The 15,155-nt window shown below is 46.0% G+C and overlaps 1 protein-coding gene across 1 annotated transcript in view; it reads right to left on the bottom strand.

Moving 5' to 3' along the window:
- The window catches only part of HAUS7 (HAUS augmin like complex subunit 7), a 95,783-nt gene extending 81,276 nt beyond the window's left edge, over positions 1–14,507 (bottom strand). Inside the window, exon 1 of the mRNA XM_085629825.1 lies at positions 14,315–14,507. Coding sequence (XP_085485951.1) covers positions 14,315–14,404 — 90 coding nt within the window. The 5' untranslated portion in view covers positions 14,405–14,507. The remainder of the gene's footprint in view (positions 1–14,314) is intronic.
- Between the last annotated feature and the right edge of the window lie 648 nt (positions 14,508–15,155).

Raw genomic sequence — 15,155 nt, 5'->3', positions numbered from 1 at the left:
AAAGATTGAGTCAAACCAGCAAAGTTTCAAACAGAGTGGGCCTGCAAATGACATGCAGGTGTTATCATTAATCACATATTACACCACCTAGAACACCTGGATTGAAACTCGTGACCTGCAGAGTACACAGGGGTCCCCATAGCATCCCCACTGACCCACTGAGCTAACTTGTTGCAATTAAAATTATAACCAGCAGGCTACACTCTGCAAGAGCAATTTAAAGTTGTAGGGCAGTGATCTGACTGGAAATAAAGAAGTGCGCGTACTTTACAAACTGAAGAAGCACCACACAGCACCTGCCCATTCAAGGCGCTACTGTAACGTATTTTGTAGTAATGCATGCAGAACTCTGCAGCAAGTGCATTAAACACTGCAAGTTTCTTACCAGTCACTATAATACACTGAGTCTTAATGTTTACACGCCCATCTCTGCTACATGGTCCTGGACACCCAGAGCTATGCACACAATGTCTGCAACCAGTTAAAAAAAATGTTTTTACGCAATGTAGCTGGTAACACAGTCTCTGTAGCTAAAGGATATTAAAAACATACAAATGTCCTTTTGCATTCATGATTTTAAGACTATGTTCTCTTGTTTGAAAACTCAAGAAAAAGTATCCATGTTTAGAAGTGGCGATAGGAAGGCTTTCACTGACTCTGCCGCCTGCTGACTCCACCCAGTGTATGACACCCGCTAGCGATAAATTTGTGGATTCGCAGAGAAACGTTTTTGCCTTTTCCGTCAATTGTCGGTGTCCTGCATATGAACAGGAGAGGAGGCCACCCTGTCTTCCAAGGGATGTACTTCCACCTGAGACGGAATCAAACTGTGACCATTCCATTAGCGGCAGAAAACTCCAAATCCTCTTGGAAAGGTGGGCCAGGCAGCCGATAGCGCAACGAGGCCATACCAATGGAGGAATGTGCGCTGTGCAATGCCAGTCACACAACATGAGGTAACCTTTCTTCCCTAGAGACCCCCTGAGGTTCAGTGGCGGCAAATGCAGCTTCTGGTGGCTTCAACTTCCAGAGTGTCGCAAGAGTGTCCGTTGTTTTCCGCTTCAGCCTGCGAGCTGCCATGCCCAAGAGACCACCCTCAAATCAAGCGTTCTCCGTATTGACGCTCTACTCTATGCCTGCAGCTAGTGGTTTTCCCGAGAGAATAGGAAATTCCTTGGACTTCTGTGCATGCTCAAATGGGAAAAGGCGGGTTTAACTTAAAGGTGGCTCGCCAGTTTTCAAAGTTCGTACGTGCACTCTTTCAAGGGCGTTTGTAAAACATAATGCGAGCACATTTTCGTTAAAAAAAAGAAACAAGAACTACAGCCCTGTTTACAGAAACAGAAGTCAGAGCTCGGAGTGACAGAAAAGATCGAGCGTTCGTGTGCAGTGCTCTTGGACAAAGGAAAAAGTAGCCCCTTATACAGTTGCTCAAATGGGACAAGTGGAAGGCTACAAGTATGGGGGTGCTGCTTCATGAGAGTGAACAACCGATGAAAAGGAGGGACAAATAGGAAAGATAAACCACTTTGAAGAAAGGATTTTTGAAGAACACTGAAAGAAACAAATGAAAAGCGATGGGCAGGCTGTAAGCCCAGATGGTATATAAGGGTCTTGAAAAAACAGTCAAGGTTCGACCTAAAAACGTAGTACGGAGAGAGGAGGCTTTGAATCAGTTACTCTCAGGCATTGGTGTTCATGTGCTCTCATGACATTGCATTGCAAGGCCATGGCATTTATTGGATGGTTACAATGTCCTATTTGGGCTCCACTCTGGTTTTGGTGATGGGGCTCAAGTAATCCTTGTCTTAGAATCCAGCCACTGCATGCTCTTTGAGGTATGCGATTTGATGACCCTGCAACATTTTAATTGCTGGTTTAAGGCTTTTTTGTTCAGAACGGTTTGCTTTTTCTATGCCCTAGCCCGTAAGGGAGAGAGAGTGCTATTCACTAATTGTTCCTGCACATTCATTTGCTTTACACTGCGGTCAAGATAACAATTTTGGATTTACAAGTTTCTGGACAAAGTAAAGATGCGTTTGCACGTAGGCTTTCTTAAACATGCAATTAAAACACTGGCTCTCAGTCAAAATTATTTATTTGCAACATTGCTACTATTTTTAGTTCTGGCTTGACAGCACAGCTGTTGCCAGATCTTACATTATCAATCTGAATAAAAAAAATAAACAAAATTTAAAAAACTTGCAGAAGTACTCCAGAAAAGGGGCTTTGGTGTTGTCCATATGTTTGTAGAAGTAAGCAAAGGATTTTATTGGCAAAAGTTGTCTGCTTGCTCAGAAAGAGTGTTTGTTTATTGCACTCCTATTTGCTGCCTAAGATGTACACTGAACCAAAATATAATGACACAGCAGCATGACGATCGTAAGGCAACCACAGAGATGTCTGTAAATGTCATGGCAGCCGTTCCCATGGCTGAACATGCTCTAGGAGTCATGAGGAATGGTTTATGTAAGGTGAATCAATGCCCAAACTTCCTGGGATCCATAGTTGACATGTGGGTGCCCGATCCCCAAAAAACATAACGCCTCATTTGCAGAGGTGCATTGCACCGGTGCATGATGAGTAGAGTAGAAAGGACCTGCTCCTTGAAGTGGCCTGCCTGGAAGCAGTCCCAAGCCTACAGGGGCTGAGCCATGTGATGTGCGACAAAGGCACCACTGTTAGAAGCACTGCTTGTACAGGGCGGCCACCCTGGGAGCAGTAAGCGTAAGGAGTAAAGGCATAGCCTTTTCGAGCATGAAAATGCAGAACGCGCTGGCCACCATCTTGTAAGAAGCTTTGTCTGTACCCGTAAACATGTGGTCGGGTCTCACCTCAATGTAGTGCAATGATTGAGACAACAGCTGTTAGAATCCGGGTTCTCTGGTTGGCACAGGTAGGTACTTGTGTCAAGCAGGGAACCTTTCCTCCAGTCAGGGTAAGGGGGCACACTAACAATAACCCCTGCTCACCCTCTAGGTAGCTTGGCGCGAGCAGACATGGCCTATCCCAGAGCGTTCAGGTTAAGCATTTGTGAACACACACACAGCAACTCAGTGACAACCCCACAAATGGACTCCACACTGGGATATATAGAAAAATAACACTTTATATATATATAGTTTAGGCTTAGCACAAGACCAGATAACGTTTAAACGGCCCACAATACTTATTGGACAAAGAGTTCTTGGTTTTAGCGTAGTTTTAAAGTTCTGTGTGCTTCGTTCCTGTCCATACGCGGTAGAAACTGCTTGGGAACGGGTCTCACACGCACTGTAGGCGCTTCGGGATGAAGCGTACACCCTACGGTGCGAACAGGCACAGTACCTTTACTTGGTGAGTTCGTCACAGATGCTGCGCTGACATCAAGCGCGATGTACGGTGCGTTGTCCTCCTGGTGCGATGCGTACTACGGTACGTTAGACCTTGGGCGTGCAGGGCTTCAGGGGACGGTGCGTAGGTACGGTGCTTTCAATGTTCGTCGCGCCGTTCGCGCCGTACCGTGAGATCGGCAATCTTGATTCAAAGCGCTGGATACAAGCGAACAGTACGCTCCGCACAGGGGAGACGTACACAACTACCATACGCACCGCAGCCTTTCCAAAGCAGGGGAAAGGAGCGTACGCCGGCAGTATGGTTCGTAGGGGATAGTAGCAAGTACGGTTCGCAGTCCTTCCGTTACGGTGCGAGCTATGGCTCGTAGGAGCCCGTTAGTCGCGTTGCTCAGGCCAGACGATACCTTCCTTTGCGGTGCGAGCTACGGCTCGTAGAGGGGCCTTAGTCACGTTGTTCGGGCCGGACAGCGGGATACCAGCTTGCAGGGGGTATGCTGCGTTCAGCGAGACGTACGCAGCAGTTCGAGTCGAAGATGCAAGGAAAACGGTCCGTTTTCCAAGGCGATCTCATGGCGGTGAAGCCCACTGGTCCTGGGACTTCGTTCAGGGGGCAAGCTCACTCACAAGCCCTTGGAGATCTCTCAGCACAAGTCAAATAAAAGTTTGAGTCTTTTCTTCCTCTTCTTCAGCAGCAAGACAACCACTGCAGGCCAATCCCCCAGGTCAGGGACAGTACTCCTCCATGCAGCTTTTCCAGTTCCTTCAGGTCGGACAGAGGTTTCTTCTTGGCAGGACAGGATCTACTTTCTTAGGAGCAGGGCTCCTACATTTATACCACAAATCCTTTGTTCTCTCAGGCCAGTGGGGCCCTTGCCTAGTTCAGTCTAGTTCTGGAGCACTTTGTTGATGCGATGCAGGCTTCTTCTTTCAGGGTGCAGGGCAGAGCTATCAGATGCTCCACAGGGGGCGGAGCCAGCATTGTATGGGCAGGGCACAGCCCTATTCAGAGTCCAGGTGTACTCCTCCCACCCATCTATATGTCAATCTTCCTATTCACCACCAGGCTACCTAGCCCTGCTCATCTGGGTTTCCCCAGCCCTGTCACTCACACAAGCCAGACAGCAGATACACATCACGCAGAGGCGGGCTGAAATTGTTAGGCAAGCAAAGGCCAACTTTCTAAAAGTGGCATTTGCAAACGCAGAATATTAAAATAAACCTTACTAAAAGATGCACCTTATTATTCTGAGTTCAGGCATACTAAACTCGATTTTCTACCATGTTCCCTGGGTCTGTTAGGATCATAGGATGTAACAATCTTAACAGCCAATTCTGGCCTATGAGAACAGGGTAGCCTTACAATAGTGAAAAACGAAAATGGCTGTAATTCACTATTAGGACGTGCCACACACATCAGGGCTTGTCCTACCTTATGCTACAATGCACCCTGCCCTTGGGCCTACCATAGGGGTGACTAACATGAAGTTAAGGGAAGGTTTAGGGACAGGCAAGTGGGTGCACTTGCCAGTCAGCATGTCAGTACCAGACTGCACGCAGGTTCTGCCATGGCAGACCTTGACACATTTTACCAGGCCGCTTCTGTGGGTGGCACAACCAGTGCTGCGAGCCCACCAGCGGCATTTGTATTTACACGCCCTGGCACTCCTGGTGCACTTTACTGGGGTCTGATAGTAAACCAAATAAGCCAATCATGGAATCCAACCAACATATACATTTTACCTAGGGAGCACTTGCACTGTGGCACTGGTTGGCAGTGGCACAGTGCTATGAGCGGCCAACACCATAAAAACACATGAGGCACAGCGACAAAAAAGTAGAAGGGAGACTCACGCCAAGGTGCCAGGTCTAACAACGGTCATATTGCATAGGCGTCATTTTTAAATATATTTAATCAAACTGAGGGCTTGAACTGTTTGAAGAAATGATGTGGGTTCGCAAATTAAGTAAAAAGAACCTTTTACTATTGCCTTTAAAAGAGTGGGACGCAAAAAGATGCCACATAAGGGAACTATGCGAGCATGTCAGTGGGCCAATTGTCCAATACAGCTACCACCCATTACAAAGGTATGTGATCATCTAGCTTGAACTCGACAGTCAGTTCTGCATCAGCAGTCACAAAAACTTTTTAAAAAATCAAGTGTTATTTACATCATCTGTATCTAATTGAAGCTCGCTATGCCCTTCTAGTTACATTATAGCCTGTCTGGCTGTTAGAGTTAGTAGCAATTATAGAAACCAAGCCTTAGACCCCGATAACTCTCAACTCACTCGTTACATTTTTGTTTCACTCTTTTAAGTCTGGCTTGACAGAGGAGCTGTCATCAGACCTCATGTGAGCATCTGTGTGAGGGTATGGCGAGTGTTGTGTGAGTTTACGATGAGTTCTACGATTTAGTGTTATCTGTTGGTAAGAGTATATGTTAAGCAAGTTGTTGGTTGCAGGCGGAGAACTTTGTAGGGTGAGCATTGTGTTCATTGTGTGAGCATCCTTCTGAGGGAAATGTGTCTGTTGTTGGGGGGTAGAGTGACTAATGTGTCCGCTGTGTGCAGGTGTAGTGTAAGCTTCACGTCTGCTCTGTGTGTAGTACAGGGTGAGTGGTTTGCATGTTTGATTGTAGGTTGAGGAAGGTGCAGATTATGAGTGCAGTGTAAGTGATGCAACTGGTTTTAATATACTGACAGACGAAACACAGGTAGGCAAAAATGCAACCTGTGTGCAGGCCTTTGTTTCCATGTTTTAACACATTCAAGCCAGGCCTAGTAGATTCGCCAAAATTGGTTAGATTTGGTGTACAAAATTGGATTACTAGGGCGACTGCCCATTTCAAGTAAAAATCACAACCCTTGCCTAGGTGAATCTTCAAAGTCACTGACTTAACCCGTGCTTACCCCAGGTAGTTAGGGCACAGGGCAGACAGGCTTAACTTAAGGCAATTTGTAAATTATTTATGCAGTACCAAAACAGTAATAAAGTCTAAATGCAAAGCAATAAAAATCCCAAACTGAGTTAGCAAAATATAATAAATGAAATGATATTACAAAATATAATCAGATATTATTTTTTAAAGTTTTAAGTGACAATAACATTAAAAGCAGAAAGGGGCAATGATAATCAACAGTCACGGTACAATGGGACCTTGGGTGCGACTTGAGGTGAACGTCAAATGGAGCTTGGGTCGGAAACACCAACAAAGTTCTTCTTAGTCAAAGATTTTCTGACTTAGTGTTCTGAATGCCACCGGGCTGCAGCAAAAGTTCCACAACTTTCTTTCGGTACCCAAACAATCATTGGTGTACAATTCTAAAGCCCCTCAGGGCGTAGGGGGAGGCACTTAGACTCACAGTATGCTAGGAAGAGACCAACAGCAGGGTCCAGTCCAGGTCCATTAGTCAGCTGGGAACTTCCATGAAAAGGCCTCTTGCAGATTGGTTGTGTCCCTGTAGCAACACAGGAGATCAGCCAACTAAAACGTGAAGTCCACTTCTTTTTCCTGGGTACAAGAGGGAGCAGGTTGAGTCCTTTAGGGCTCTTCTAAGGCCACAGACAGTAGGTTCAATTCTCTTCTGATCTTCCACAAGTCCAGAAAGTGTTCTGAAGTGGGTGCTTGGAGGTGCCACCTTTATGCATGGCACCAACTAGTGGGTGGGGTGACCCTTAGGCACTCCCTAACCAATGGGGTAAAAATTCTAAGCCCAACCCTAAACACTTTTTCAGTAGCTGCTGTTTTCCCTACTCCAAACAGGTGCAAAATACCATGTGTTAGGGGATTTTCAAAATGGTAATAGTTTTTAGCCACCCTCAACCTGAGCTCTGAGGGCTGGAGGTGTGTGGGACTGTCATAGAAACATCACCAGCGTACTTTCACATCCAACATTAAAATGCAGTTTGAGGCAAGCACAGTACCCAAAACAAACCCAGAAACAGAAGTATGGTAGGACAAAAGCATATTCTCAGCATTCAGGGCTCTACAACAATGGACTTGCCATCCTGTCCTCTACCTTTCAAGCATACCCCAAATGTTACATGTGGCTCAACAGATCCATCAATCCGGATTTGACAATGTGGTGTTGCAGAATGCTCACAGCTCAACCCTGAATGTTCTGTGAAGTTGTCACTGCCCATTCGTTATATGAAATTACCTTTAAAAAAAAACACAGTTACAAACAGTGTTATGGTTGTGGCTCAAATGTGTAAAACCACTGATATTTGCGAATTACGGTTAAGAACGCACACAACATGCGCTGTAACTCCCAGGGAACTGTGCTTGAAGGGAGCTGTTGTTTGAAAGTTGACAAACTCCGATTTCAAACAACACCTCCCTTTCACTTCAGAGAGCGAGTTAATTACAGTAGGATGTGATCGCCTAGCGCTCTCCTAGAAACTAGGGGGCAGATTTATGTTTGACTTGCGCCTCATTTACGCCGCCGTTGCGTCACTTTTGTGACGCAGCAGCGGCGCAAATCCTGCGCCATGGTGCGGGGTATTTACAACGTGACACATCTGGGAGATGCGTCACGTTGTAAAGCCCTGCGCCACATGTAGGCGTTCCAGGGCAGGTGGGGGCGTTCCAGCGCAGGAACGCCTCCTAAAAGTGGCTGAGTGAAATCTACAAGATTTCACTCAGTCACTTTTGAGCCCATGCTGCGTCAAAACCCTGCGCCTGCTTGAAGCAGGCGTAAGGATTGACGCAGCATTGTGCAGATAGGGCCCCCCAGAGCATTGCTGGAGCTGCGTCACGCTTGTGACGCAACTCCAGCAATGCGTCACTTTTACGGCACAGATGCGTGACGCATCTGTGCCGTTTTTGCCCCATGGTGCGCCGCATTATAAATGCGGCGCATCCATGGTGGCGGAGCTGGGGCGCAAAATAACTGGCGCATCCCTGCTGATATGCAGAGATGCGTCAGTTATTATAAATATGCCCCTAGAAATTTTTGTAAGGGGAGCAATCTCTTGGGGGAAGGGCCTGTGCTTCTTGCACCATCAGCAGTTTTTATGCCCAATGAGGTGGCAGATGGGGGTGAAGATCACTATTCAAAGGCCCACTAGACACCGGAGGATTCTTTAACATGACCCTTCTAAAAACAAAGAACTGCGGTGCAGGTGAAAACAATTTGGTACTATTGTTCTGAGCAACAATATTAGTAGTGGTGGTGGCTATGGGATCAATAAAACCAGCTGCCTGTGTTTGACATAACTATTAATCATGGCCTATTGCTCTGTGCCAAGCCCGGGGGGGGGGGGGGGGGGTAAAAAATGCGCTCATATATTTAAAAAACATTGTGAGGTTGAGGAATCGGGGGATTTCCTCTTCATACAATTCTTTATTTAATTCATTAGTTGCTGTTGCTTTTCACCTTTGGTGGATGCTACGTGATATCTTGTCACCTCGACTATCAATTCCAACCACCCCTCTTAAAGCTTACGATCCATTCTCATCATTCAGAGTTTTGTAGAGAACTAAAAATCAGTAGTTAAGAAAAGACAAGTTACTAAGAGCCACATGTATCAACATTTGTAATAGCGATTACTTAACAGCAACTTTCTACAAATGGCAATTAGGTCAGCGCTATTACAAATGTATTAAACGCCAAGAATTTCATATAGCGATTCGCAGCGGGTCGCAAATCGACCTACCTCATTAATATTTATGAGGTAGGTCGCAATTTGCAACCCCCTAGGAATGGCTAAAATCAAGGGGATGGTGGCCTGCTGGGGGCAGCAGACCACCATGTCCGTGATTGTTTTAAATAAAGCAATCTTTTTTTTTTAATCCAGTCCATCTTCCCTGAAGGAAAACGGATTGTGTTTAAAGAGGAAAATAATGAAAAGGTTTTTTTTTCTCCATTTTTTTAAGAGTAGGCAGTGCGGGGGTGTGGGGGGGGGGAGAGTGATTGATTCACGAGTCAAGAGAGACTTCTGAGCTCGCAGCAGCCATTTAGGTGCTGGATTCGCCTGCCACATTGGGCTCGACTTGGGAATTGCTTCCGACTAGTGAGTTTTAGACAGTGGGAAAAAAGTACCTTTGTTTGTATAGCAGGAGGTGGAGGTAGGACACAGAAGCTGGCCAGAGGCCAACCACTTTTGCGCACAGCTGAAGGAGATGCACAGTTGGGAATGGATGGCCAGGCGGGATGAGCGCAGTGCCTGGCCATAGTCCAGGCCCTGCGGCTAATCCCCACTGGGTTGAGCCGAAGGCCTCACTCACTGGAGGACATGGTTTGGGGGTTGAGCGCTCAATCCCCCCTGCACTCAGCGTTATATGAAATTAACTCAAACAATTTACCGTTACAAACAGTGTTATGGTTGTGGCTCAAATGTGTAAAACCAATGATATTTGCCAATTACGGTTAAGAACGCACACAACATGCACCGTAACTCACAGTATCCACCGTTCACAAAACATCTATTTGCCAACAGCACATTTACACAAAACAGTTAACAAGAGAAATTCATGGCAGACGATGTAAGTTACGGTGTTTGTTGTGTACTTAAACCTAGTAGTAATGGACGTATGGGAAAGGGAAGAAGATGCCCTGAAGCTCATTCACGCAAAGCAGCTAGTATCAACAGGAGGAAGGTGCCTGCCTGAAAGATACAGCAGCTGCTAGAACTTTGGTTGAAAAGTAGTAACTGAAACTTGAAAGAGATTCTCCCTGCTTCCAAAGACACAGGTTCGGTAGCCACTGGGGAAGTCAGGAGTAACGGACTGCCCATACTGAAATAGAAATCAGTGGCAAGTCAGCCATGGTTGTGGAGGGGTGACAGAAGCAAGATGCTGGATGTCCCTTTGACTGGGATTTGATTACCCATGGTTTAGAACCAGACGTCTACATGACTTGAACCATGTCAAGCTGCACATCAGTCTGCATTAGAGCGGGAGTGGTCAAGATTTGGGACTTTGGAGTTATTAAGGGGTCCTATAGTCCCTGGGCCAGCTCATTAGTGTTGGTAACCCTGGCGGTGTTGGTACCCCAGCACGGTTTCACAGACTTGCATTTTTGTGCGGACTTCTGGGCCCTCAATGATGTCGTTAACAGATGCGCGTACGAGGCCCAGAGGTGATGAGCTGTGGATCAGTTTGGTGAAGCAAAAACACATAAGGATCTTTGATTTGCCAAGTGGCTACGTGCAAATAGCGGTCACTTATTACAAGGGAGAAGACTGCTTTTTCCACGCCAGTGGGATTATTCAGTTCAACCCTTTTGGTTGAAGAATGCTCGAGCCACTTCCAGCGCCTGTGAACCAGGATTAGAAGAGTTCTGTGTGGCTTACCTGGATGACACTGCAGTGTTTAGCAGTTCATGGGAGGACCACCTGAAGCAGCTAGAGAAGGTGTCGGTTAGGATACAGACAGCAAAACTGACCATCAAGTCAAACAAGTGCCAGGTAGGTCAGTCCATTGTAGTCTACCTTGAGCATTAGGTGGGTTAGGCTGAATTAGTATGTCTATACCAAAACTGAAAATTGTGTATTTAAGATGAAAATTAGTGTATTTTCATAACTCAAAAGCTGATATTTGGAGAAAAATAGTTGAATTTCCAAAATATATTTAAAGCTTACTGATAGTATTAACTTGGTGCCACTGGCATTTGAGGTATAGCTAATATGTATTACCTATGTAAAGGCATTCCAAACTGACAAAGCCTTTTTAGGTCTCGCCTCTTTGAATACTTGGCAACAAGATGGCAAAAATATCAACACATCTTCCCTTTCATTTATCGCAGCCTACTGTCTTTCTTCCTCACGAGCTCTCATTCTCTCTCCCTCCCAGACTCCCATTCTCTCTTTCTTACGGACACTCAGTCTCTCTTCTTTGCAGACTCTCATTCTCGCTTCATCATGGGCATCAGTCTCTGCCTTCCTCGCAGACTGCTCTCATTCTCTCCTCGCAGACTCTCATGGCCCCCTCGCAGACTCTCATTGCCCCTTCCCCACGGGCTCTCAATCCCTCTTCATTACATACTCCCACACTAGTTCTCTCTTTACTCTTCCCTCGCTCTTTCCTTCCTCTCATTCTCATCCTTTCTCCTCCTTTCGCGGAAACAACCCAACTTTCTTCTCGTTGTCACTGCGGCTCCCCGTTTACCATCTCCTACTCTTTTCCCTGTCTCTTCCTGATCATTATATCTTCCGACTCATCACAGATTCTCCTTCTCACACCGTCTCCTCACTCACCACATACTGTCCTCCCCTCATCCTTGAGCCCCCACCCCTTGTGTGCTCTCCCTCCCCGACCCCATCTCACTCATTCGCTGGGCTCAGTTCGTCACAGACTTGCTAACGTATATCTTTTCCTTGTGTAACTCGTACTATTAAACATACTTTTACATACAATTCATCATTCCTATACAGAGCCACACACGTTACAAATTAAACACCCAAAAACTTCTCAACTGAATTCGGAAAAAGATTCACAATCCAGCATACAAATTAATGCAATCCTGCCTTCGGTTGGTATTGGTGAACAAGTGGTTCGTATTTAAGTACAGTTATTTGAAGAAAACTCACTGGAGCATTTTGTAGACTGTAGCATTCAACAAAGTGCTGTCAAAGCTCTCCGTCTTCCCAGGCCCTTGCGCAACATTAACCATGCCTCACTCTTTTTTTGCATGCTGGGGCTGGTAATTCTGAATTTATAATACACGGACGTAACGAGAGGCTGAAGCACGCCCCTGGGGAACACGAGAGGTCTGTATAATTTGCCTACAGGTGTGCTTTAGAATGATGAACACAGGAACACAATTCATGTGCTCCATTGAATTTACAATTGTCTATCATTTTGTTGATTCGCTGTTGCAAGTTTTACATATCTGTGCAAGGGGAGAGGGGCTGTGACACTTCACTATGGCTAAAGCCAGGAAAGGATTCCTCACTGTTGACTAACATTTTTCACAACTTCAAATGGCAGCTTTTGCACTTAATGGGCATGTTTTGCTGGGATTCCCGCTGCATTACAATGTGTTTTACTGCAGTCCACAAAAGGCTGAGAACCGGGTTAATGGTCGGTGACTCAATATGCCCAGCATCCAGATAAGCTATCATTTACATGAATAGGAAACAAACATGGCCTGCCTTTCCTTAAGCTTTGCAGCTTCTGTTGAATCCAGCGGGTGAGAGCATTCTTTCAGCCAGCATGGGGCCTGCTATCATACGACGTTTGCAAACCAAAGGCGGCCACGGCCAGGCCTCTGACGGTCAGCCCCACCTCTCGACTAACAAGCATTGGCATAGCCAATAGGCCTTGCTTTTGGGACCTTATTAAGTATTTAGTTATGCAGCACAATATCCTTGGTGCAACAACATCAACTGTTGCATGGCTAAACACTTATAAGGTCCCAAAGGCAAGACCTATTGGCTATGCCAATGCTTGTTTACATTACTGCTGGCAACTGTGCATGATGCACAGAGATGACCATGGCTAGTAATCTTGAATGGTGTGGCTACTAATGTAATCTTGTCAGAAGTGGTCACTATGACATGAATACTGTAAGTAGCTCGGGATGATTTTCATTGATCATAAGCAGCTCTCATTACAGAAACGTTTGGAGATCCCTGTGCCTTATGATCCATTTTCTGCTGCACAATCTACAGATTTTAACCAAAAATAGTTTCTAGCTGACATGGATCATAACTTAGTAAAAATGTGGTGACACGTGAGAAGAGGTGTGGCGCCGTGGCCAGGGCGACTGACTCCGGAATCTGGGGATCACGGTTCGATGACTCTGGGCAATAGCTTGCTAAATATTCCCGACGGCCCCAAGCGGGAGACCCTTACGGGTGATTGTTCGCGCTTTACAAATGTGGATTATTATGTCCCTGTGCAGTGGAAAGCCCTTCGTAAAGGTTGACTGCTTATCTTTAATTTGCTTATTACTGATGCTAGGTGTTAAACTGGTACTAACAAGGTAAAGTCGTGTTACCATGAGTAAAAATTTAAAAACAATGACGTATACTATCACAAAATATGTTACAGTATTCCGCATAATTTGCCTTTTCTTGTCGCATAATTTGGTCCTCCACTTCCGCATAATTCCAGTAGCTCTGAATATAACACCCAAAGGAAGCCTGACACTGAGAGAACACAAAAATAATACGTCTACACACTTAACAAAGTAGTGAACCAGGAAGCTTGCCATCAATAACTGGTAAAAATTATACAGTTAGTGTATAGAAATAGTTCATAATTGGCAATAGTTGCAAGTGTAATCTTTCCTATAGTGAAGCACTGTATGATATTATTATAAAATCTATGCCACCCTCTCCTGCACACAGCCAACACCACGTATGTCAAGGCAGGTCTGTTGGCTGACTCCCAGCACTCCATCGTAACCCCAGGATCATCTTTACATGACGTCAGTACTCTCTGTGTCTACACCTGCATTCTTTCATATGACGTCGGTCTTCTCTTTGTGTCTACACCTGCATTATTTCATGTGACGTCAGTCCTCTCTGTGTCTACACCTGCATTCTTTCATGTGACGTCAGTCTTCTCTTTGTGTCTACACCTGCATTCTTTCATGTGACGTCAGTCATCTCTTTGTGTCTACACCTGCATTATTTCATGTGACCTCAGTCCTCTGTCTACACCTGCATGCATTCCAGTGATGTCAGTCCTCTCTTTGTGTCTACACCTGCATTATTTCCTGTTACGTCAGTACTCTCTGTGTCTACACCTGCATTCATTCCAGTGATGTCAGTCCTCTCTTTATGTCTACATCCGCATTATTTCCTGTTACGTCAGTACTCTCTGTGTCTACACCCGCATTCTTTGCTGTAACGTCACCCTCGAGCAGGCTTTACGTCTAGTCCTTTCTCTATGCCTACCCGCGTCTAGTCCTTTCTCTATGCCTACCCGGTAGTCCTTTCTCTATGCCAACTCTCTCCCGTTAGTATGGCCACCCCCTTTCCTCCTAACGTGCGCCTCCCACTGTTCCCGGGACTCGGCCCGCTCTACCTTCAGCCTGTAGAACACGCTGCTCGCCAGGGCCGCCTCGGGCCCGGCCGCCGCCGCCGCCGCCGCCTTGAAGCTGCGAGTGTCCGCCATCTCCCGCCGCCGTTCGCTCAAACTTCGCCGCCTGCTCTGATTGGACGAGCGGCGGACATTAGCAAAAGACCCCGCCTCTCCCGGCACGGACGCGCCCAGCCGCGACCATCTCTACCCACGGTTTGTGCCAGTGGGAGCCGCACTCATTGGCTGCTTGCACTTGTCAATCATTCCCATGGGCGATCCAATTGGCGCTGTGGGCCGGCGTCTCTTTGGAACCGCTTTTGTTTATTTGCTGGGGTAGACGAGCAACCTCTCGGAATGTGCATACCCAAAAATGCAACATTCTAACCCCGTGTTGTAATATCTTGATTATTTAAAACTTCTGCATACCAGCCACCAGACCAGAGACATCTGAACTCTACTAGCCACCCATGGACCTTGGAGACTTTGGTAATCTGTAAATGCTAATTGTAGCATACCTGCAAACTTTCCTTGGTCCATGCGTGATGTGGGACCTGTCCTATTATGGAATAAAGAAGACTACAAGTCCCAGAATTCAAAGTGAAAAAAAAACAATGAACTGAAGCAGCCCATCAAGCATGGACCTGGGAAACTTAGGGCCGCTCTAGCCCTAATACATTTGGCTAAAGAATACATTCCAACATTTTGGAACAGGAGAGCCAATCTAAAAAAAAAAGCTATTTTTTGCTTCAAAATTAGGAATTTTCCTTTGAATTGAGGAACTTGTAATCCCAATTTTCAAACGGGGTAAAATGCATAGAAGAAACATGGACTGGCTCAGTTAAGC

Source organism: Triturus cristatus, chromosome 10 (assembly GCF_964204655.1).
Source record: "Triturus cristatus chromosome 10, aTriCri1.1, whole genome shotgun sequence".
Classification (NCBI taxonomy): Eukaryota; Metazoa; Chordata; class Amphibia; order Caudata; family Salamandridae; genus Triturus; species Triturus cristatus.
This window is presented reverse-complemented; position numbering and strand designations above follow the sequence as displayed.